Source organism: Mesoplodon bidens (assembly GCF_964165515.1).
Source record: "Mesoplodon bidens genome assembly, chromosome: 4".
Taxonomy (NCBI): Eukaryota; Metazoa; Chordata; class Mammalia; order Artiodactyla; family Ziphiidae; genus Mesoplodon; species Mesoplodon bidens.
The window spans coordinates 65,248,016-65,269,816 of NC_138160.1; the positions used below are offsets into that span (position 1 = coordinate 65,248,016).

Below are 21,801 nucleotides of genomic sequence, written 5' to 3' on the forward strand. Positions count from 1 at the left end.
AGTTACCATCTGTCACCATACAAAGATATTAAATAATTATTGACTGTATTCCCCACACTGTACATTTCATACCCATGACTTATTTATTTTGTAACTGGAAGTTTGTACCTCTTAGTCTCCCTCATCTAGTTCTCTCCTCCCCCCATCACCCTTGCCTCTGGCAAGGGGGATTTGTTCTTTATATATATGACTCTTTCTCTTTTGTTGAGTTTGTTCATTTGTTTTTTAGATTGTACATATAAGTGAAATCATATAGTAATTGTCTTTCTCTGTTTGACTTATTTCACTTAGCATAATACCCTCTAGGTCCATCCATGTTGTTACAGATGGCAGTTTTGCCATTTTATTTCCATATGTCTTTGTTCTCTTTGGGTTGATCTTGTTTGGGACTCTCTGTGATTCCTTGATTCTGTGGGTTCTGAATGTCTGTTTCCTTTCCCAGGTTAGGGACGTTTTCAGCTATTATGTCTTCAAATATGTTCTCTGCCCCTTTCTCTCTCTCTTCTCCTTCTGGAACTCCTATAATGCAAAGTTAGTACACTTGATGTTGTCTTAGAGGTCTTTTAAGCTGTCCTCTTTATTTTTTTTTTAATTCTTTTTTTCTTTTCTTGTTCAGCTTGAGTGATTTCTACTACTCTGTCTTCTAGTTCGCTGATCTGTTCCTCTCTATCATCTAGTCTACTGCTGATTCCTTCTGGAGTATTTTTTTTCTTTCAGTTATTGTATTCTTCAACTCCATTTGGTTCTTTATATTTTCTAATTCTTTGTTGGAAACTTCCAACTTCTCACTGTGTTCATCCATTCTTTTCCTGAGCTCTTTGAGCATTTTTATGATCATTACCTTGAACTCTTTATCAAGTGGATTGCTTATCTCCACTTAGTTCTTCTTCTGGGGTTTTATCTCGTTTCTTCATTTGGAACATATTCCTGTTTCCTCATTTGCCTAATTCTCTGTTTTTATTTCTGTGTATTTGGTAGGTTGGGTATGCTTCCTGATCTTGGAGAAATGACCTTATGTAGAAGATGTCCTATGATGCCCAGCAGCATACTCCCCTCTCATCCCCAGACCTATCTGCTCTAGGGAGTGCCCTCTAGGTGGACTGCATGGGCCCTTCTGTTTTGTTGAGGTGACTGCTGTGGGCATCCTGGTAGGTGTGGCTGACCCCTTGTCTGGTTTGGTTGCCAGGCCCTGAGTAGTGTGAAGACTGCTGGCTGCTGGTGGCAGGGCCAGGTCCTGACATGGCTGGCTGCATGGCCTGTGGTGTCCCAGTCCTGATGCTAGACTGCTTGTGGGAAGGGCTGGGTCATGAGGTGCTTGGGCCAGGACTAGTGCTGGCCATTAGTGGGCGGAGCCAGGTCCAGGGCTGGTTCCTGACATGGTTGGCTGTGAGGTCTGGGATGTCCTGGAGCTGATGCTGGCCTGCTGTTGGTTAGGTCCAGATCCCATGGCTGATAAGCCAGAGGGAGGATTCCAAAATGGTTCTTGTCATCACCAGTGTCCTTATGGTAGAATGAGCTCCCCAAAATGACTGCTGCCAGCATCTATGTCCCCAGGGTAAGTCCCAGTTGCCTCCTGCCTCTCCAGGAGTCTCTCTAAGATCAGCAAGTGGGTCTGACCAAATCTCCTTCCAAATTACTGCTTCTGCCCTGGATCTCAGAGCATGTGTGATTTGGTGTGCACACTTTTAAGAGTGAAGGCTCTATTTCCCCCAGCCCTCTGGCTATCCTGAATGTAAGCCCAAAGCCTAATGTTTTAGGAGGCTCATTCTCCTGGTGTAGGACCCCCAGGCTGGGGAACCTGATATGGAGCTTAGGCCCCTTGTTCCTTGGGGAGAACCTCTGAAGTTGTAATTATCCTGCTCCTTATGGATCACCCACCCAAGGGTATGTGTCTTGACTGTACCATGTCTCCACCTCTCCTACCCATCTTGTTGGGGTTCCTTCTTTATATTAAGTTGTAGAAGATCTTTTCTGCTAGTTCTCCTCATTAGTTGCTCTTTAAGTAGTAATTTTGGTGTGCCCACAGGAGGAGGTGAGCTCACGTTCTTCCTATTCCTCTGTCTTAGCCACTCCCCCTCTATTATCCATTTAAAATACATTCTTATGTAAGGTGTAATTCTTGCAGTATTTCATACTTTTCATTATTATTATATTTGTTATGGTGATCTTGGATCAGTGATCTTTGATGTTACTACTATAACTTGATGAGGGCCTAGATGACAGTTAGCATTTTTAGCATAAAGAATTTTTTAATTGAGGTGTGTACATTGGTTTTCTTATACATAATAGTATTACACACAATAAACTATAGTATAGTGTAAATCTTTAAATCATTTGGACAAATACCATATAACTTTTATGTGCACTGGGAAACCAAGAAATTTGTGCAACTCACTTTATTGTGATATTCACTGGTCTGGAACCAAATCTACAATATCTTCAAGGTATCCCTGTATTGTGTTGACTGTTATAGGTCCTTTGCCTCTCCATATACACTTTAGAATCAGTTTCCTGAGTTCTACAAAATAGCTTACTGGGATTTTGATTAGGATTGCACTGAATCTACAGATCAGGTTGGAAGAGCTAACATCTTAACAGTATTGTCTCCTTGTCCATGAACACGGACTATATCTCCATTTATTTAGATCTTCTTTGATTTTTTGTCAGCATTTTGTAGTTTTCCACATATAGGTCCTGTATATATTTTATACTTATATCTAAGCATTTAATTTTTGAGGTATATTGTAAAAGCTGTTTTTTAAAATTTCAAATTCCAACTGTTCCTTGCTCATATAGGAAGCATTTGACTTTTGTATATTAACCTTGTATCCTGCATCCTTGCTATTACACTCACTTTTCCATATTGGAGGATCAGTTTGGGGAGATTTTCTACATTGAAAATCATGTCATCACAAATAAAGACATTTTTATTTCTTCCTTTCCAAACAGTGTACCTTTTATTTCCTTTTCTTATTACACTAGTGAGGGTTTCCGTACTATGTGCAATAGGAGTGGTGAGAGAAGACATTCTTTCCTTGATCCCAGTCTTTGGGGGTAGGGCATCTAGTTTCTCATCACTAAGTATATTGTGTAATGGTAGCTGTAGGTATTTTGTGGATATTCTTCATCAAACTGAAGAAGTTCCCCTCTACTCATAATTTGCTGAGAGCTTTTATCATGAGTAAGTATTGGGTCTTGTCAAATGCTTTTTCTTTTGCATCAGTTCATATGATTATATGATAATTTTTCTTTAGTCTGTTGATGTGGTATATTACATTGATTAATCTTCAAATGTTGAACCCGCCTTGCATACCTGAATAAATCCCACTTGGTTGTTGTGTATAATTTTGTTTATAATCGCTGAATTCAGTTTGCTAATATTTTGTTTTGGGTTTTTACTTCTGTGTTCATAAGTTATATTGGTCTGTAGTTTTTCTTTCTTGTAATGTCTTTATCTGTTTTTGGTATTAGAGTAATGCTGGTCTTATAGAATGAGTTAGGAAGTGTTCCCTGTGCTTCTTTTTTCTGGAGGAGACTGTGGAAGATTTGGATCATTTCTTCATTAAATATTTGGTAAAATTCACCAGTGAACCTATCTAGATCTGATGACTTTTTTTGTGGAAGATTATTGATTATTGATTCAGTTTCGTTAATATACATAGGACTGTTCAGGTTGTCTGTTTTTCCTTGTGTGAATTTTGATAGTTTGTGTTTTTCAAAGAATTGGTCCATTTCATCAAAATGATCAAGTTTGGGGGCATAGAATTTTCATAATATTGCTTTATTTTCCTTTAAGTGTCCATGGTATCAGTAGTTATGACCCCTCTTTCACTTCTGATATTGGTTATTTGTATCCCTCTTTTTTTTTAATTAGCCTAGTTTATTTTACTTTTTTCAAAGAAAGAGTTTTTGGTTTCAGTGGCTTTTCTCCATTTCTCTATTTTCCTGTTTTTAATTTCATTGATTTCTGCTCTGATCTTTGTTACCTTTCCTTCTACATACTTTGGGCTTAAGTTGTTCTTTTTCTAGTTTCCCAAGGTGAAAGCTTAGATTATGGATTCTTAGATCTTTCTTTTTTTAATATATGCACTTAATGCTATAAGTGCCCCTTTAAGCACTGCTTTTACTACATTCTGTAAGCCTCACTTGAATTTTAAGATTTGTGTTATCAATTTTCATGATCTTTTTTCTCACATATTCTTTACGTATGGCTTCCTGTTGCTGTTTCATAGTTGCATTGCTTTTTTTTCCTGAGAATATTAGTTTTTTTGAAGTTTTCTTCTTCCTATATTGTCTCTTCCTCCAGGTTCCTTTTATTGGTTTTGGTGCCTATGTGTTTTCATGTACTTTTGTATATGTATGGTATAAATAAAATTTAAAAATGGAAATAAAAGAATAATATGCTTTAATGAATAGGATGGCATACCATTGTCAATGAGAATTGTTCTGAAGTTTACCTTGTGCTAGCGTAATTATTGTTTCTTTGAAGATGAGATTTTCTCTCTGGCTGTTCTATCTTGGAGTTCAAAAGTTTCACTATAGAGTATTTAACTGTTGATTTCTCTTTACAGTCGACCATTGAACCATGTGAGTGTTGGGGTGCCGATTCTCTGCAAGTCAAAAATTCACATATAACCTATAGTCGGCCCTCCGTATCCATGGTTCCTCCATATCCATGATTCAACCAACTCTGGAGTATTGCAGTATTTACTATTGAAAAAAATTCTGCAAATAAGTGAGCTGTGCAGTTCAAAGCCCTGTAGTTCAAGGGTCAACTGTATTTATATTGCTTGGTAATGGGTTACCTATATGTGTTGTGTTTTTCATCAGTTCTGGAATTCCTGGCATTATCTTTTCAAGCATACTTGTTCCATGCTCTGTTCTTCTTATGGGGCTCCATTCTCATTCTGTCATCCATGTTTTTTAACTTCTTTTTTCATATTTCTTCTTCCTCATCTCTCTGGGCTACATTTTAGGTTATTTCTTCAGATAGGTCTTCCTGTTTGTTCAATTCTCTTAAGCTCTGTCTAATCTTTTTTAACCCATCTTTAAAGTATCTCATTTTTTCTGAGCCTCGTGTGTCCTCAGTTCATGGTGACCATCATAAGTGGCTCTAGTAAAGCCCTCTCAGTAGTTTATTGTCTTTTATCCTTCATTTCCCACTCCTATTCCTTACTCAGGGCACCATTCAAATGTGTTTAATAATCTATATCTTTTTGTTTGTATATTATTGCAAAATTTGTATTGTTTTATTGTGTTTTACAAAAGTAGCAGTTTGTAACAGACTGGAAGTTTAAAAAAAAAAAAGTCATTCACTATCAACTGTTTAAGGAACATTGCTGAAAAGTGTTCCCCCTTCTGGATTTAGCCAGTTGCTTTCTTTTGATATCATTTAACTTGTCCCTCTATCCTTGAATTTCCTGTAAATATGCAGTTAGTGCTAAAAACTTGATTAGATTTGGATTCAGGGTTTTTTTGTGGGTTTTTTTGTTTGTTTGTTTGGGCAGGAATATTTTGTATGTGATTCTATGTCTTCCACATTAATTGATGGTGAAATTGGTCACTGGATTTAGATGTGTTGACCTGATCCCACCATTATAAAGTTCCCCTCAACCTTTCATCTAACAGTTTTAACATCCATTGATAGCCATTGCGTAGTCCATTTATTGCTTTAGGGACTATGAAGAAATGATTTTAAAATTTTTAATATCTTTCTGCATTTATCAACTGGAATTCTTATCTAAAGAATTCTTCCTCAGCAACTGTTTTCTTATCCTAAAGTACATTTTGTAAATAAAGGAAAGGATAAATTCTTAGTTCTTTTCTCTTAGTATATCAATTTTCAGAGTAAAGGGTTACTGCCCTAGCAACTCTCTAATGAGTGGTGGGTTTTGTTTTTAGTATCATTATGATCTCTTGGTTTGTTTGTTTTTTTTTAATCCATTTGATTTGTGGTCAGTCCTTTGTAGTCTTCATTTATTTGAGGTTCATTTGTCCCATTTAAGCCAGTGATACTTAGCTCCTGTGTCCTTTTTATATTGTCCCATTAGTCATTGATAGATTCCTTCAAGGTCTCTCAGGCTTATTTGATGGAGCTCCTGCCACAGATCAGAGGTTCACCTACTTTATTCATAAAACTAACTTTTAGTTTTCTTGTACCTCTCTCATATGCTTGTTTTCTATTTCTTTAATTTCTGCTGTTAGCTTATTTGTTTTCATTCTTTGTTTTCTAGTATAAGCATCTAAGTCTCTAGGTATTTGTCTTTAAGTATTCTCTTTTGCTGAATCTTGCAAGTTTTTACATGCAGTATTTTTATTTGTGTATAGTATATTTTGTATTATTTGATACGTGGTACTTAACAACTATTTATAGCTTTCAACTATGCATTCTTTGACCCATGAGTTATTTAGATAAGTATTTTAAATTTTAAATAGTTTATGTATGCATGTTATGTTGTTAGAGTTTGTTTTCATGTCATTTTTGTATATATAGAGGAATTTCCCCAACTAAATTACAGATTCTTCAAAGCAATACTCTTAAGTTTTATTTGTGTCTATTCCCTGGCTGTGTTTCTTGGCATGCAGTACATGGTATAATATTTATATGTCAGAGAATTAAATGAATTATCATACTTCATATTTTCTAGGCACACAAGAATTAAATTCTGAGTAAGTCTACAAGTAGGATGGACAGTTATTTTAAAGCAGCAGTCAGTGACTTGGACAAACTCCTCGATGATTTTGAACAGAATCCAGGTTTGTCCATTTTTCATTTTTACCATTAATGTAATTTTAAAATGTCCATAATTAGTACTCTTAGCAAAACTTGGTTTCAGTTTTGGTCACATGGTTATCTTCTGTAAAACATTCACTTATTGTAATGAATTAGTGTATTCTTATACTGAATAGAACCAATAGCCAGAAACAGAAGTAAGAAAGGTAGAAGTTTCTCTCCAGATACATGTTTAGGTAAAAGAAAGACCTTTAAAAACAACATACAAGGGCTTCCCTGGTGGCGCAGTGGTTGAGAGTCTGCCTGCTGATGCAGGGGACGCGGGTTCGTGCCCCGGTCCGGGAGGATCCCACATGCCGCGGAGCGGCTGGGCCCGTGAGCCATGGCCGCTGAGCCTGTGCATCTGGAGCCTGTGCTCCACGTTGGGAGAGGCCACAACAGTGAGAAGCCCACGTACCGCCAAAAAAAAAAAAAAAACACAACATACGAACCAGCTGAAAGCAACCTGAAAGTTCTATATTAATTGGTATTTCATTACTATGAACGATAGTATTTTCCTCATCTTAGGATGAAGACTAGGAAACTGGAGGGCAGAACAAAGAAGTTAGATTGTTTTTCAGCTCTTCCTTAGTCTGGTTTTTATAGTGCAACTGAGTTATTTTGAGTAGAATTTCTATCATATTATGACATCTACATTAAAAAGTAAAAACCCTAAGTAGTTTAAATCCAAGTGAAAATAATTTTGGAGGTTATTACTATTTTGCAGGAGAGTAATATATTTCTGGTCTAAAAAAAAGTTTAGAAGTCGTAGAAACCATATATTTTTGTAATAATTTTGATTTGGGTCTCCTGACTAACATTATATTTCTATTTTAATTAGATGAACAAGATTATCTCCAAGATGCACAAAATTCATATGATTCTAACCACTATTCAGTCTCTTCAGAGTTGGCTTCCTCACAGCTAACTTCACTGCTACCAAAGGATCAACAATGCATTAATTGTTGTGCCTCATCAGAAACAGGCTATGAAACAAATCAAATTGCCCTGAATGAAAAAACACTTGAGGGACAAACTTCTATACAAAATGAAAAAAATGTAACAGGACTTGATCTCCTTTCTTCTGTGGATGGTGGCACTTCAGATGAAATCCAGCCTCTATATATGGGACGATGTAGTAAACCTGTCTGTGATCTGATAAGTGACATGGGTAACTTAGTTCATGTAACTAATAGTGAAGAAGATATTAAAAAATTATTGCCAGATGATTTTAAGTCTAGTGCAGATTCCTTGATTGGACTGGATTTATCTTCAGTGTCAGAAACTTTCTGTGTTTCTTCAACAGACCATGGTAATAATACAGTCAGCAGAGAGGAACAGAATGATGTTAGTTCTGAATTGCAAAACAGAGAAATCAGTGGAACTAAAGAATTTGGTGTAAAAGTAGATACAACACTTTCAGATTCATGTAATCACAGAGGAAAAGAAAATTTAGAGGATAAAAAGATCTCTAATCAGTTAGAACCAGTTGTTGATTTTAACATGCCATCTGCTTTGACTCAACAAAGTTCCAAAATGTTTGATGCCAAAGACCACCTACAGTACAAGAACCAGCCATGTGAATTAGTAAAAGCTGATGGCTGTTTGGTAAAAGAGGAGGTAGATGTGCCAGTCATAGCTGCCCCAGAATGTTTAAAAGAAGGAGGCAGCACAAGTCCTTTGTCTTGCAGTCTTCCAAAAAATGGAGGTTTATGCTTAAATGGTTCAAATTTAAGAGATGAAAATTTCAAGTTACCTGACTTTTCCTTTCAGGAAGATAGGACTGATATATTTATAAAACAATCTGCAAAAGAAGACTCAAGAAATTTAGAACTTAAAGATAATAAAGATGAAATCCAAGATTCTGCTTCAACTTTACATGTTTCAAGTGAAAATACATATTCCTCATTGTCCTGTCTTCCAGTACCTGGGTCTTTGTGTGGATCATTAATTGAAAATAAAGCTCATGGTGATTGTTTACCCCAGAATGAATATAAAAATAATATAAAAGATGCAGTGACTGTGCATGAAGAAATACAGAAGAATATAACTTCAGGTGGGGAACCTTTGAAGGAGACTGATCTTTTGAAACAGGAAAAATGTGAAAACATACCTCATCAGCCATTAATTGAAAAGATGGGAGATAGAAAGGCAGATTCTAACCAGATGGTAGTTAGAGTTGAGTCTTTGGATTACCCTGATAACACCAGTTCTTCTACAGCTGCAGAATCTCAAATAGAGCTTTCTGGTGCGAACGCCCCAGAATCTCCTGATTGTTGTGAAGGTTTCACTTTTTCAAGCAATGATATCAATGGACAAGATTTGGATTACTTTAATATTGATGAAGGCATGAAAAGTGGTGCACCAGTTAGTGATGCTGAACTTGATGCCTTTCTAACTGAACAGTATCTTCAGCCTAGTAACATAAAATCATTTGAAGAAAATGTAAATGACTCAAAATCTCAGATGAATCAGATAGATATGAAAGGCCCAGATGATGGAAATGTCGATAATATATATTTCAATGCTGAAGCAGAAGCTACTGGGGAAAGTCCTGGTATTAATATGATTTGCGAAATGGTTGATAAACAGAATACAACAGAAAATGGTAGCCTTTCTTTAGGGGAAAAAAGTACAATTCCAGTTGAACAAGTGTTATCTAGCAGTAAGTCTGAGATTACAAATGAATTATCAGTCTCTGTTAGTAACAGTCAATCTGTTCATGTTGGAGGTGCCAGACCTAAGCAACTGTTTAGTGTTCCATCAAGAACAAGTTCAAAGGAACCAAATAAGCTGGATGTTCCAAATATGCCTGAAAGTGAACCCAGAATAGCAAATACCATTGTTCCAACCACCTGTGCTACAGATTCTGTGACGGATCCTCAGGTTAGCTTCAATTCTAATTACATTGATATAGAAAGTAATTTTGAAGGTGGATCCAGTTTTGTAACTGCAAATGAAGAATCTGTGCCTGCAAACACTTGCAAAGAAGGCCTTGTTTTGGGCCGGAAACAACCTACTTGGGTTCCTGATTCAGAAGCTCCAAATTGTATGAACTGCCAAGTCAAATTTACTTTTACGAAACGGCGACATCACTGCCGAGCATGTGGAAAAGTAAGCTATAAAAATCTTTGTCTTTTATTCTTTTGAGACATTTTAAATGAAATTTAATGTGCCAAAAAAGCTGATAAAGAGATGATTACAAGATTCAGTTAGTTTAAAATCATCGTTTTTCACCTACGTGGAAGTGTATAAAGCACTGTCATTTTACAGATTGCTTGAGGTTTGAATAAATGTCACATTGTCATGGGTATTACATACTGGGAAATGAGGAACACTAATTTTTGTGAAATCTAAGAATACGTTTCATTCTCTCTCTAACATGAACACGTCAAATGTACGGAATTCAGTCAGCTTCCAGTTTATCCTTGAATACTTAATTTCAAGACTACTCTGCAGCTAGTGTTATGCTCGATACTTGAGGTAAACACTGAGAAAAAAGCAGATTGGCTTGCACAAGGTTCAGAACACTGAAGCTGTGACCTCATTTGTGTTCTGACTATCTTAATAGTCTATGGACTCTAAGAGTTGCCTCTAGAAATAACATTGCATTTTTTTCAGCATTTTCCAGTAATATGTTAGTCTCAGATCAACCCTACTCTCTTTTAGAAAAATAACATTCTACTTGTTTTCCTTTTTTTTTTAATTGAGTATAGTTGATTTACAATATTATGAAAGTTTCAGGTATCGAACATAGTGATTCACACTTTTTAAAGATTATACTCCATTTGTAGTTCTTATAAAATACTTGCTATATTCCCTGTGCTGTACAATATATCCTTGTAGCTTATTTATTTTATATTTAGTAGTTTGTACCTTTTAATCCTCTAACCCTATCTTGCCCTTCCCCACTTTCCTCCTACTGATGGTAACCACTAGTTTGTTCTCTATATCTGTGAGTCTGTTTCTTTTTTGAATAACATTCTCCTTTTAAAAGTTGTAAAGGAGGGGGACTTCCCTGGCGGTCCAGTGGTTAAGACTTTGTGCTTCCACTGCAGGGGGCACAGGTTCGATCCCTGGTCCGGGAACTAATAAGATCCCGCATGCAGCGTAGCACGGCCAAAAAGTTAAAAAAAAAAAGTTGTAAAGGACCACAGAAAGCTTTTTAAGTTATGAACGTATTCATTAAGAAAGTTTTTGTTCCCTTCCAATTAACATAATTGATTTAAAGGAATTCTCATCAGAGATACAATTTTAAATTACAGAAACCTCATTTAAGTAAAATAATAAAAATAAAAAGAATCATTTAATAATTACCTATGATTATGGTGATTAGAAAACTTGTTTATGTAATCAGAAAAATGGATTTTGGTTAGAGTTTGGGTCTCTCCTCTCCCTGCCTCCAGTTGGTATAAACGTGCTTGAAACAAAATCAAATTTGATATTTTGTCCTTTATAGGTATTTTGCGGTGTCTGTTGTAATAGGAAGTGTAAATTGCAGTATCTAGAAAAGGAAGCAAGAGTATGTGTAGTCTGCTATGAGACTATTAGTAAAGGTGAGTATTACCCTGACATATCTTCTTCCAGTAATTGAATATATCTTAAAAACAACTGGATTGTGACAAAGATAAACTTCTTTATTTTCTTAAGGCAGGGACCTAGTGTTGACTTATCTGGCTTAGGTGGGACATCCCAAGGCTTGGTTTCTCTTCTTTTTATTCTACTCTCACAATTATTACTACCAGTGTGGAAAGGAAGCGTTCAGTTTCTGGAGTGGCAGTTCATTAACTTTTAACAGGTACCAAGTCCCTAAATGCTGCATTTCATCTGCCTATTTGTTTTTGTCACCATCATTGTCATCCTCATCATCTTAATCTAAACATTTATAGAATACCTACCAATAAACAGTATACAGTCTTACATATTAATAGCATAAGGCAAGATAATAGTTCCCATCTTATAGAAAATTACAACCTAAAGTGGGAATAAAAGTTAAGGTATAATATTTATAATTTTTATATAAATTCATAGGACTGTCACACTATTTGCACATTTTTGTCTTTTATATATTTTTTTCCCTTCTCAATTTTAGAATTTTGTTTGTGTTTCCCATTGTTTCTCTGGCTCCCTAGCTAGCTTACTGTTATCAGCAATAATCTTACTTGAGTTCTCACAGTTTTGTGTGTGTGTGTGTGTGTTTCTTCAAATACACGTTTGTTTTTTTGAGTACTTCTTGGCATTTTCAAAGATTTGTTGACAGTTTAATTCCCAGCAAATATTACTTGGGACTTTTAAGACCAGGCCTGTGCGCTAGCCCAGGTGCTGCTTCCTGTTAGCCAGGAGAATAAATACCTGATAATAATTTGTTTTTCTCTTTTGAATGAAGATAAATTTTTTCAGCAATTCTTCAAAAAGCTCTGATGTGAGTCTGTTAGCCTGAGGTAAGCTGCTTTACTCCCTGCTGTTGACCTCTGCTCTGGAAGATAATAGAGTGTAAATCTTCTTATATTTCCATATTACCACCAGTGTTTATGAAGGATTTAGTTTAAGTGCTTGTACTTGTTTTGTTTTTTGCTTATGCTGTTTCAGTAGCCTTTAAGACTACCCCTGGTGCTGTTAGCCAAGCAACCTGCTAGAGTTAAGAAATCTTAGAGCAAGCTCCCACATAATTATCTCTCCCCACTTAAAAAATAAAACAGCCATGAAGATTTGAAACATTATTTGAGTTGACAGGTCAGATTTTTAGGTGAACATTAAAACATATTGACCATAAGGATCCAGGAGAGGAGAAGATTTAGTCACTGAAGAGACTTAGTAGGATAGTGAGATCAAGCATTGGTTTATCAAAGAAAATATTTGGAATGGATTTATTTAGTTAGTTACCTGTTTTATTTATTCTGTTTTGATATCTTATAGCATGTAACTTCATTTATGGCTCTGTTTATCATTAATTTATACACCACAGGAAAATGTAAATAAAAGTTATCTTAACTCCAACTTTAGGGTTGAATACAGTAGACATGATCATTTAAAATAATGTTACTAATAAGAGGAGAAAGATGGCTCAAGGGTTATAAGACGAATTCCACAAAGAAGAAAAGATAGTTTCATTAGAGATTGTGGATAATGAGGAAGTTGTGCTGAGACTTACATAAACTTAGAGGAAGTTGGAAATTACTTTGAAACTCAAAGTACTATGTTTGGATTTTACTTGGTTAGCGGAAGCCATTGCATGAGCGTGCTAATTCATTGGCACTTGAGGAAAGTTATTGTAGTAGTGGCAGCATTTATAGCAGATCAGTTTGGAGAAGTGCTGAAGGGAGAGGTGCCAGTGCTGTTCCGTGTTATTTGGATGAAAAAATCATTCAGCAGTATTCAGGCACTGTTCTGTGCTTTGGAGCTCCAGCTGAGAACAAAATATATTCCCTGTTCTTATGGCGCTTTTGATCTCATGGACCTTATGAATGTGAGGAGATGTGGACAGAAAGCAAAGAGAATATCAGATGGTGATAATATTCTAAATGAAAATAAAAGATAGTAACAGACTGGTGGCAAGAGGTAGTAATTTTAAGTGGTGGTCAGAATAAGGGTTTATGATAGTATGATGTGTAAGCAGAGACCTGAAGGAAGTGAGAGAGTAAAGCCATGTGGAAGAACTTTCCAGGCAGAAAGAATAGTAAGAGCAAAGACCCTAAGCTAGAACAGTGCTTGCTTCCCTTGTTGAAGAACAAGGAGGCCTCAGTGGCTGGATTCTAATGAGCAAGTAGGATTTTAGTGAGAAATGATGTCAGACAGCTAACTGGGAAAGCAGAGGAGGTAGAAATGCAGACTATGTAGGGTCTTGTGGGCCATTGTAACAACTTAAATTTTCATTCTAGTTGGGAAGCCATTAAAAGATTTTAAACAGAAGAATGATATGATATGATTTATGTCTTAAAAGAATCACTAGGAGCTATATTGGAAATAGACTATAGGAGTACAAGGGCAAAATCAGATGGTCATATTAAATAACAATGATTTTCTTTAGTAGATATCAAATATATGCCAAAATTATATTGAAATAACTAATTGGTAGCTTATACTGAAGTGGAGTGCTGCCAACTAAAGTAAGGATATTATCTTTGCCAAATGTCACTTCTTAGTTAGCCATTAATTTCTTTCTTCTTACAACTTGAAAAATAGAATATTTATCATGATTTACTTTGAAGTTCAAAAACCTGAGATCAAGTTTTTTTTCCCTTTATAGCTCAGGCATTTGAAAGGATGATGAGTCCAACTGGTTCTAATCTTACATCTAATCATTCTGATGAATGTGCCACCATCCAGCCTCTTCAGGAGACTCAAACATCCAGTATATCTTCACCTACAACTTTACCAATCTCAGCACTTAAACAACCAAGTGTTGAAGGTAACTTGAAGAAAATGTTGTGTCTAATATTAAAGATAAATGATCAAAGTAGAAGTTTTCTCGTATTGACAGGATCTAGTGAGAAAAGAGAAACCAGACTAGCTACTAGAAGGAATTTAATACAGGGAACTGGTTATACATGTACGTTAGAAGGGTAGAAGAACAAAAAGGGCATGCTCAAGTGACTCAGAGATTAGTAAGTACAGGAAGCAACCACCATCCCTAGGGTTGGGAGAATGCAAAGGGAGAGGCAGTATTACTAGAACCCCGTGCAGGAACACCAAGAGATGCTTGGTTCTCAGACCTAGTATTCAGGGATTAGGGTACCACGTCACATGACTAGTACTGTAACTTCTAGAGGAACAACAAGTGGCAAATGCTGGGACCATCAAGGAGCCTAACAGGGTTGGTGTTCAGATGACAGAAGGAGGGTCCCAGGCTTGATGTAAGGAGTACTGAAGATCACAGGACATGTGGGTGTATCTGGTGGTGCCGCTGCTGCATAAGTCCTGGCAGGGACTAGAAACAGAAAGAATTCCTTCTTTTCCCACCTTCCAGTCTCCAACCAGTGCCTGTCACTGCTGGAATGTGACCAGAACCAACTAGCAAGGGGGTCTGGGAGTTGCACTTTCCAGACTTCCAGCCTGGCGTCAAAGAGCACCATGTGGAAGGGTGGGCTTGGGTTTGAGAGACAATAGGTAAATAATTGGCATGTCTCCCTTTCCTTAAAAATCTATTTTTAAATGTGTATTTTACCACAATAAAAAATGTTTCTTAAATCCTTTAACAAACTTCTAAAGATTTAAAAAATCTTTGGGCTCTCTGTTTTTTTATAGCCTATTGTAGTTTAGGATCTTGAGTAAAGCCTGTGTAGACTTTTTTTTTTTTAATTTTTAAAATTGAAGTATAGTTGATTTACAATGTTGTGTTAGTTTCAGGTGTACAGCTCAGTGATTCAGTTATACATATACATATATATATCTATTCTTTTTCAGATTCTTTTCTCTTATAGGTTATTACAAAATATAGAGTATAGTTCCCTGTGCTATTCAGTAAGCCTGTGTACACTCTTAAAAATAAACTATTAGTCTGTAACATGCTAGAAAATAACTGTAATTGTCAGTTAGAGACAAATTCAAGTATTTCAACTATTTTGGATTTCACTTATTTCTCACTTAATAGCTATTTTCTGTTTATCATTATGACTTAAATAATGAGTTTTAGCATATATGGTTGTATATTATAGCTCTAAAGATGAATGAATCTGCTTTTAAAAATATTTATTCTCTTATATTGACTTTTAAAATTATTAAATTATAAAGTATTGCAAATACAAGAAAGATACCTTATTTAATATGTCCACCCATGTTGCAAAAATTATACATATATGATTCCAATTTTTTCAGTGTTATCTGGATTATGATATGGAAGGTAGATGTTGGTCCTTTTGATGTTTATATGTTCTAAAATCATCTGGCAGGAATTTTCATAACCTTCCTCCGTGGATGCTTTTTAATAAAAGAGAACAAATATTTATGCTGACATCTAGTTATTTCCTCCACGTTTGAAAGGAAAATATTAATAAATATTAATAAATTTCAATATCAACATTATAAGAACAAAGCATGTTATGCTTCTCTTGTTAAGTAAGTTAAAAGTAGGAAATGACCTCTGATGCACAAGTGATCCTGTTTCTTTCTTTAGACTTTTTATGCTTCTTTCTTCTGTTCTTCATACTTTTTTCCCTTTGCTTGTCTACCATGCTCTGGTCTATTCCATTTTTCCTCCCTGTGCCTTAGTCCCTAAATTTTATTCCACACTCACAAAGTTAGCCTTAATAATATAGGCTTTAAATCTGCCTTCAATGTCTTTAAGGTATAACCTCTCCTGTCCACTCTTTTTCTGAGTACGGGATTCCTAGGGCCAGCCCTGCCTTTGTATGAATTAGAAAAAAACTTCTACTCTGGGTAGATGAATCACAAAAGGCCATTTCTCTAGGCCTTGAAACCCTGAGAATGCAGGGCTTGCCAATGGCTAGCAAAAAGCTTTTGAAAATGTTTCCTGACCCATTTAGTATTAAATCATTGCAATGTTATCAAATTAAAATGCTTTACTTTTTAAACTGATTCTAGGATTATGCTCCAAAGAACAGAAGAGAGTATGGTTTGCAGATGGTATATTGCCCAATGGCGAAGTTGCAGATACAACAAAATTATCTTCTGGAAGTAAAAGATGTTCTGAAGACTTTAGTCCTCTCTTACCTGATGTGCCACTGGTAAGGAATCTAAAGAATGACTTGTTAATTTAATAAAATTTTATTTTGTAAGTAATTCCTTGTGTGATTTTTTAGAGTACTTTTTTTTAAATGCTTTGAGCTTCATAAAATGAGAAACATATGATGTATGAATATATTTTAGATTTTACCTTCTTTTAATGTCATTTTAAGGCAGTGATTCTTAAACTTTTTGATCTAAGGACCCTTTATGCTCTTAAAAGTTATTGAGAACCCCAAAGAACTACAGGCTATGTGGGTTATGTTTATTGATAATTACTGATATAAAATTGATAAACATTTAAAAATTAATTAAAAATAAGCTCATTAAATTAATAGAAATATTTTTAATGAAAAGTTTTTGAAACAAAAGTTTAGTGAGAGGAATAACATTGTTTTACATTTTTGTGAATTTCTTTAACGTCTGGCTTAATAGAAGATAGATTCTCACATCTACTTCTAAAGTCAGTCTGTTGTGATATGTTTTAGTTAAATTATATGAAGAAAATCCTAGGACCTCACTGACTTCCTGAAAGGGTCTTGGGGACCCCAGAGATCCCTGAACCACATTTTGAGAACCACTGGTATGGGGAAATAGAACTGAGATTTAGTAAGTTAATTTAGACTAATTTATTTAATGATTTTCAAATATTCAGTAAAGTACCTGATGGTAGTATTTATGTTTATGTTTATACAAATGTGCTAGGTGTTAAATAGAAGATACATAATATAGAATCCCAGCCCACTAATAACTCTCATTGTAAAGTAGCAAAATACTCATAAAAGTAAGTATTAACACATGAAGTAGGAATCTTTTTCTATTCATTAAACAAATATATATTGAGCATCTCCTCTGAGCCAGTTACCTGGTTTATCTTGGGTAAAGATACATCAGACAAGATGGATATGTATCCTGCTCTCTTCAAGTTCATGTATCATATAAACTTATGTTGTTTGTCAGTAAGAGTTCACGAGCTAGGTTTTACAAGTAGCTCTAATTACCAGAAGTATGTTTCTTAGCTAGCACCTACCCTCAATCAATATTTTAACAAAATGGAATTTCTATAGAGGCTAGTATTACTTGAGTTCATAAGCAATTCTCTATTGACTTAGGTTTGGCCTGTCTAAAAAGAAAGGGGCTTACTTGAAGCAGACTTGAGGTGTAGTTTATTCTAGGTGGTTACTGTTGTGGAGCATGTCTACCATTTTGCTTCCTAACCACTCCCCTCCCTGCCTTCTCCCTTTTTCCTCTCCCTTGCCACCCCTCAGCCAGGCTTTTTTGTCTATTAGGAGGAGTGCCTTGAGTTGAACTAAGTGTGCTTACTTTGTGGTATGGTATAGGATCCTGAAGTTCTCCTTGCCTCCTTTTTCCAGTCTATAAAATTAGTCATAAATACCTACCTGAGCAGAGAGTAAAGCTAAACCTGTGCTCTTGAATTTAAAGAACCAAAATGGTACTATTTCTTGGGAAATTTGGCTTCTGAAGAAAGAAACTATGAACTGATTTGGGTTTTTGTTTTCCATATTTTACAGATGATAAACACGGTGGATCATGCCTATTCTACTACAGTGGAAAAACCAAACAGTGAGACAGGCGATATAAGAAATGAGATAATTCAAAGTCCTATTTCTCAGGTTCCATCTGTGGAAAAACTGCCTACAAACACAGGAACTGAGGGGTTGCCTACTTCTGGCTCTTTTACACTAGATGATGATGTTTTTGCAGAATCTGAGGACCTATCAAGTCCTACTGGTGTCTTGGTTAACAGTAATTTACCTGTTGCTAGTATTTCAGATTATAGGTTATTGTGTGGTATTGACAAGAATGTTTGCAATAAGATTAGTCTTCTACCTGATGATGAGGACAGCTTGCCTCCTCTTCTGGTTGCATCTGGAGAAAAGGGATCAGGTAGGATAGCAGTTATTTAAATTTAAAAAGGAGGGTTTTTTTTTAAAAGAAGAATATATTGATGAATTTTCTCTGTGATATATAAAATGTATTTTTTTTAATTTAGAAAGTGTGGTTGAAATATGTACGATGGCATGGAACTCTAGTTTACAAAAATCTTACTGTATAAAAACAAATTCTAAAAAGATCTGACCTTTTGAGTTGATTTGAATGAGATTCACTTATCTCATCTGGGTCCCTAATTTAAAATAAGGCAAAAGTCCAATACAACAGGGAAATTCATAGACTTTTAGTCCTATATTAGTTTTGACTCCATATCATTTTTTTTTTAAGGAACATAGTGCCTAAAGAAAAGAATATTTGATTGGATGACAAAGCTAGGAATTTTAGTTCCTCATCTGCTACTTAATACACATATGACTTGAAGCATGCAATTTCATCTCTTGGGCCTCAGTTTCCTTTGTAAAAGAAGAGAACTTAGGTGGTCTTTAAGGTCCTTTCTTATCTGGAGATTCTGTGGCTATCTCCCACCTTGGAGTAGTTCCCTAGGGATATATCCTTGTTACCCCAGGCATTATGCTGAATCTTACATGAAATGATTATGTTCTGTGCATGATAATGTAGGGGAATGAAGCCTAGGATCTCTGTTCTGAAAGTAGGAACCATTTCATGATCCTATTGATAGTGGCAAAAATACCTTAAGCCCTGTTCTTTGCATGCCATGTATATTTTCCTGTTGGTTGTCAAGTTCTTTTTTCACCACTTGTCACTGACATAAGGCATATGGTAACAAGCAGCATGTACAACTTGGGTCTAGACTAATTTCACAGCTGTAAATTTCAGAATTTATAATTGGAGTGGCTGGCAGATAGGAGTCCACTTTACAAAACGGTTTGTTTTAAAACTTTAAAGGTGCTAAAATTGTATCAATATGCTATTTAATCAACATATTTGTGCATAGACTATATATAATATAATTGATCAGGATTTATATGTATTGTAATATTAATATGTTTACATAAATTGAAAAGTAAAAATCAGTATATTAACAGTTGTCCAGGTGTTGATTGATTTTATAAAACGTGTTTGCTTTTGCTTTTAAATGTGATTAAGCCATTGGTGGATTTATAAATCTGTTTTTTTCATTATAGCCATATTTAACAGGAAGACATGTATATTCTAATTAATATATTATTTTCATGTTTTAGTGCCTGTAATAGAAGAACACCCATCTCACGAGCAGATCATCTTGCTTCTTGAAGGCGAAGGTTTTTGTCCTGTTACATTTGTCCTAAATGCTAATCTACTTGTGAATGTCAAGTTAGCATTTTGTAAGTAATGATTCATCTTTCTTTGCCTAATTGGTAAGCAGGATTTCTGAATAATTAATTACATTGTCAGGTTAAATTCAGACTGGCAATGGTGAAAAATAAGCAGTATTGGATATTGGTTTTTGTAGCCAAATATTAATATAAATAAATTTTGCAGTTTTATATGCAGTGGGACTTGAAGTAATAGCTTAAAGATTTTTACTAGTGTCCTTCATTCAGTCCTAGGTTAAGGCCATGGGCTTATAACAAGCTGTATTTTGATGCTCATGATACAGCTGACCATATATATATATTTTTTTGAATTTTGGAATTTAATTTATTTTTTTGTACAGGTTCTTATTAGTTATCCATTTTATACATATTAGTATATATATGTCAATCCCAATCTCCCCAGCTGACCATATTTCATATAGCTTTTAGGTAAATTGAAATTTGCTAATTGAGATAAGCAAGAATCCTGATTTAGTGGGCTTCCCTGGTGGCGCAGTGGTTGAGAGTCCGCCTGCCGATGCAGGGGACACGGGTTCGTGCCCCAGTCCGGGAAGATCTCACATGCCACGGAGCGGCTGGGCCCGTGAGCCATGGCCGCTGAGCCTGTGCGTCCGGAGCCTGTGCTCCGCAACGGGAGAGGCCACGACAGTGAGAGGCCCGCGTACCGCAAAAAAAAAAAAAAAGAATAAAGTAAATGACACTAGACTTAGTTAAAAGTAAGGAAGTAAATATTTCTTAGTAATAAATAGTCCTCAATACTCAATAATGCATCTCTTAGCTTTTCATTCTCTTTGAAACTAACCTGATTCTCACCCACTACATTTCAGCTTGTTAGTGCATCTTTTATTTTATTGTTGTTTATTAATTGACTCCATCAGATAATTTTTCATCCTTTCTCTTTTTTATATTAATCTCAAACAATTCAATTTAAAGTTTTTGTGAGGAGAATGTTGGGGAACTAAGGAGTTTAAAAAGTTGTGCTTCATGCAAAGGACAATTATATTTAATTTTTTTGGTTAATAGAAGTTGACATTTATAGTTGTACACTTTTGTCACTTAAGATTCCTCAGACAAATATTGGTACTTCTCAACCAATGGATTGCACGGCTTGGGACAGGCAGAAATTATTATTCTATTGTTACGTTTGCCAAGTGAGGATACTATTCCTAAGGACATCTTCAGACTCTTTATCACCATTTATAAGGACGCTCTGAAAGGTATACCATTTTATTTTGAACTGTTCAGACCAGGGAATGGATAAATTAAGGGCATTTTTGCTTTTGGCTATGCTAACTCTACTAAAGATTTATTTTGTGAAGAGATTGCTGATTACTTAAAAGAGCTCTGTCATTGTTCAGTCTCCTTAAATTTAGCATTTTATGAAATTAGTGTCTTTATAGTTTTTTTAATTTTAAAAGTGAAAATATATTTACCTTCCTGGTCTGTTTATGTGTCTACACAATAATCCCCCCTTATCTGCAGGGGATAAGTTCCAAGACCCCACTAGCTGCCTGAAACCACTAATGGTACTGAACCCTATGTACAGTTTTTTCTATACATACATACCTGTGATAAAGCTTAATTTATAAATTAGACACAGTACAGGAACATCCGAATTGTCAACAACACTTCTCTTGCACCTTGGGGCCATTATTAAGAAAAATAAGGGTTACATGAACACAAGCACAGTGATACTGCAACAGTCGATCATAACTGAGACTGCTACTGAGTGACTAATGGATGGTAGCATATACAGCTTGGATATGCTGGACAAGTGATTCATGGTGTGGCTCACATCCCAATGGGGCAGAGCAGGATAGTGAGAGATTTAAAATTTGCTGTTTATTGAATTTTCCATTTAATATTTTTGAACTACAGTTGACCAGGGGTATCTAAAACCATGGAAAGCAAAACTGTGGATAAGGGGGGACCACCGTATACTTTTCTGTATGTATAAGATTTGGGGGACATGATGATGACTTTTCACTTGACCATGAAGTAAGGAGAAAAATTTTTAAATACTTAATGGTTAGAAACATTCTCAAATTTTTGTTCACAATTCCCAATCTTCAGGAATAACCGAACTTTGTGCACACAAGGTATTCAGTGCTTCTTCAA

The 21,801-nt window shown here is 35.5% G+C and overlaps 1 protein-coding gene across 3 annotated transcripts in view; it reads left to right on the plus strand.

Moving 5' to 3' along the window:
- Positions 1–21,801, plus strand: part of ZFYVE16 (zinc finger FYVE-type containing 16) — a 63,147-nt gene that overhangs the window by 8,388 nt on the left and 32,958 nt on the right. For all 3 annotated transcript variants that reach the window (XM_081232032.1, XM_081232031.1, XM_081232033.1), the window contains exons 2-9: positions 6,648–6,756; positions 7,614–9,886; positions 11,232–11,328; positions 14,019–14,180; positions 16,313–16,455; positions 17,986–18,361; positions 19,570–19,692; positions 20,745–20,900. In XM_081232032.1, coding sequence (XP_081088158.1) covers positions 6,687–6,756; positions 7,614–9,886; positions 11,232–11,328; positions 14,019–14,180; positions 16,313–16,455; positions 17,986–18,361; positions 19,570–19,692; positions 20,745–20,900 — 3,400 coding nt within the window. In that variant the 5' untranslated portion in view covers positions 6,648–6,686. The remainder of the gene's footprint in view (positions 1–6,647; positions 6,757–7,613; positions 9,887–11,231; positions 11,329–14,018; positions 14,181–16,312; positions 16,456–17,985; positions 18,362–19,569; positions 19,693–20,744; positions 20,901–21,801) is intronic.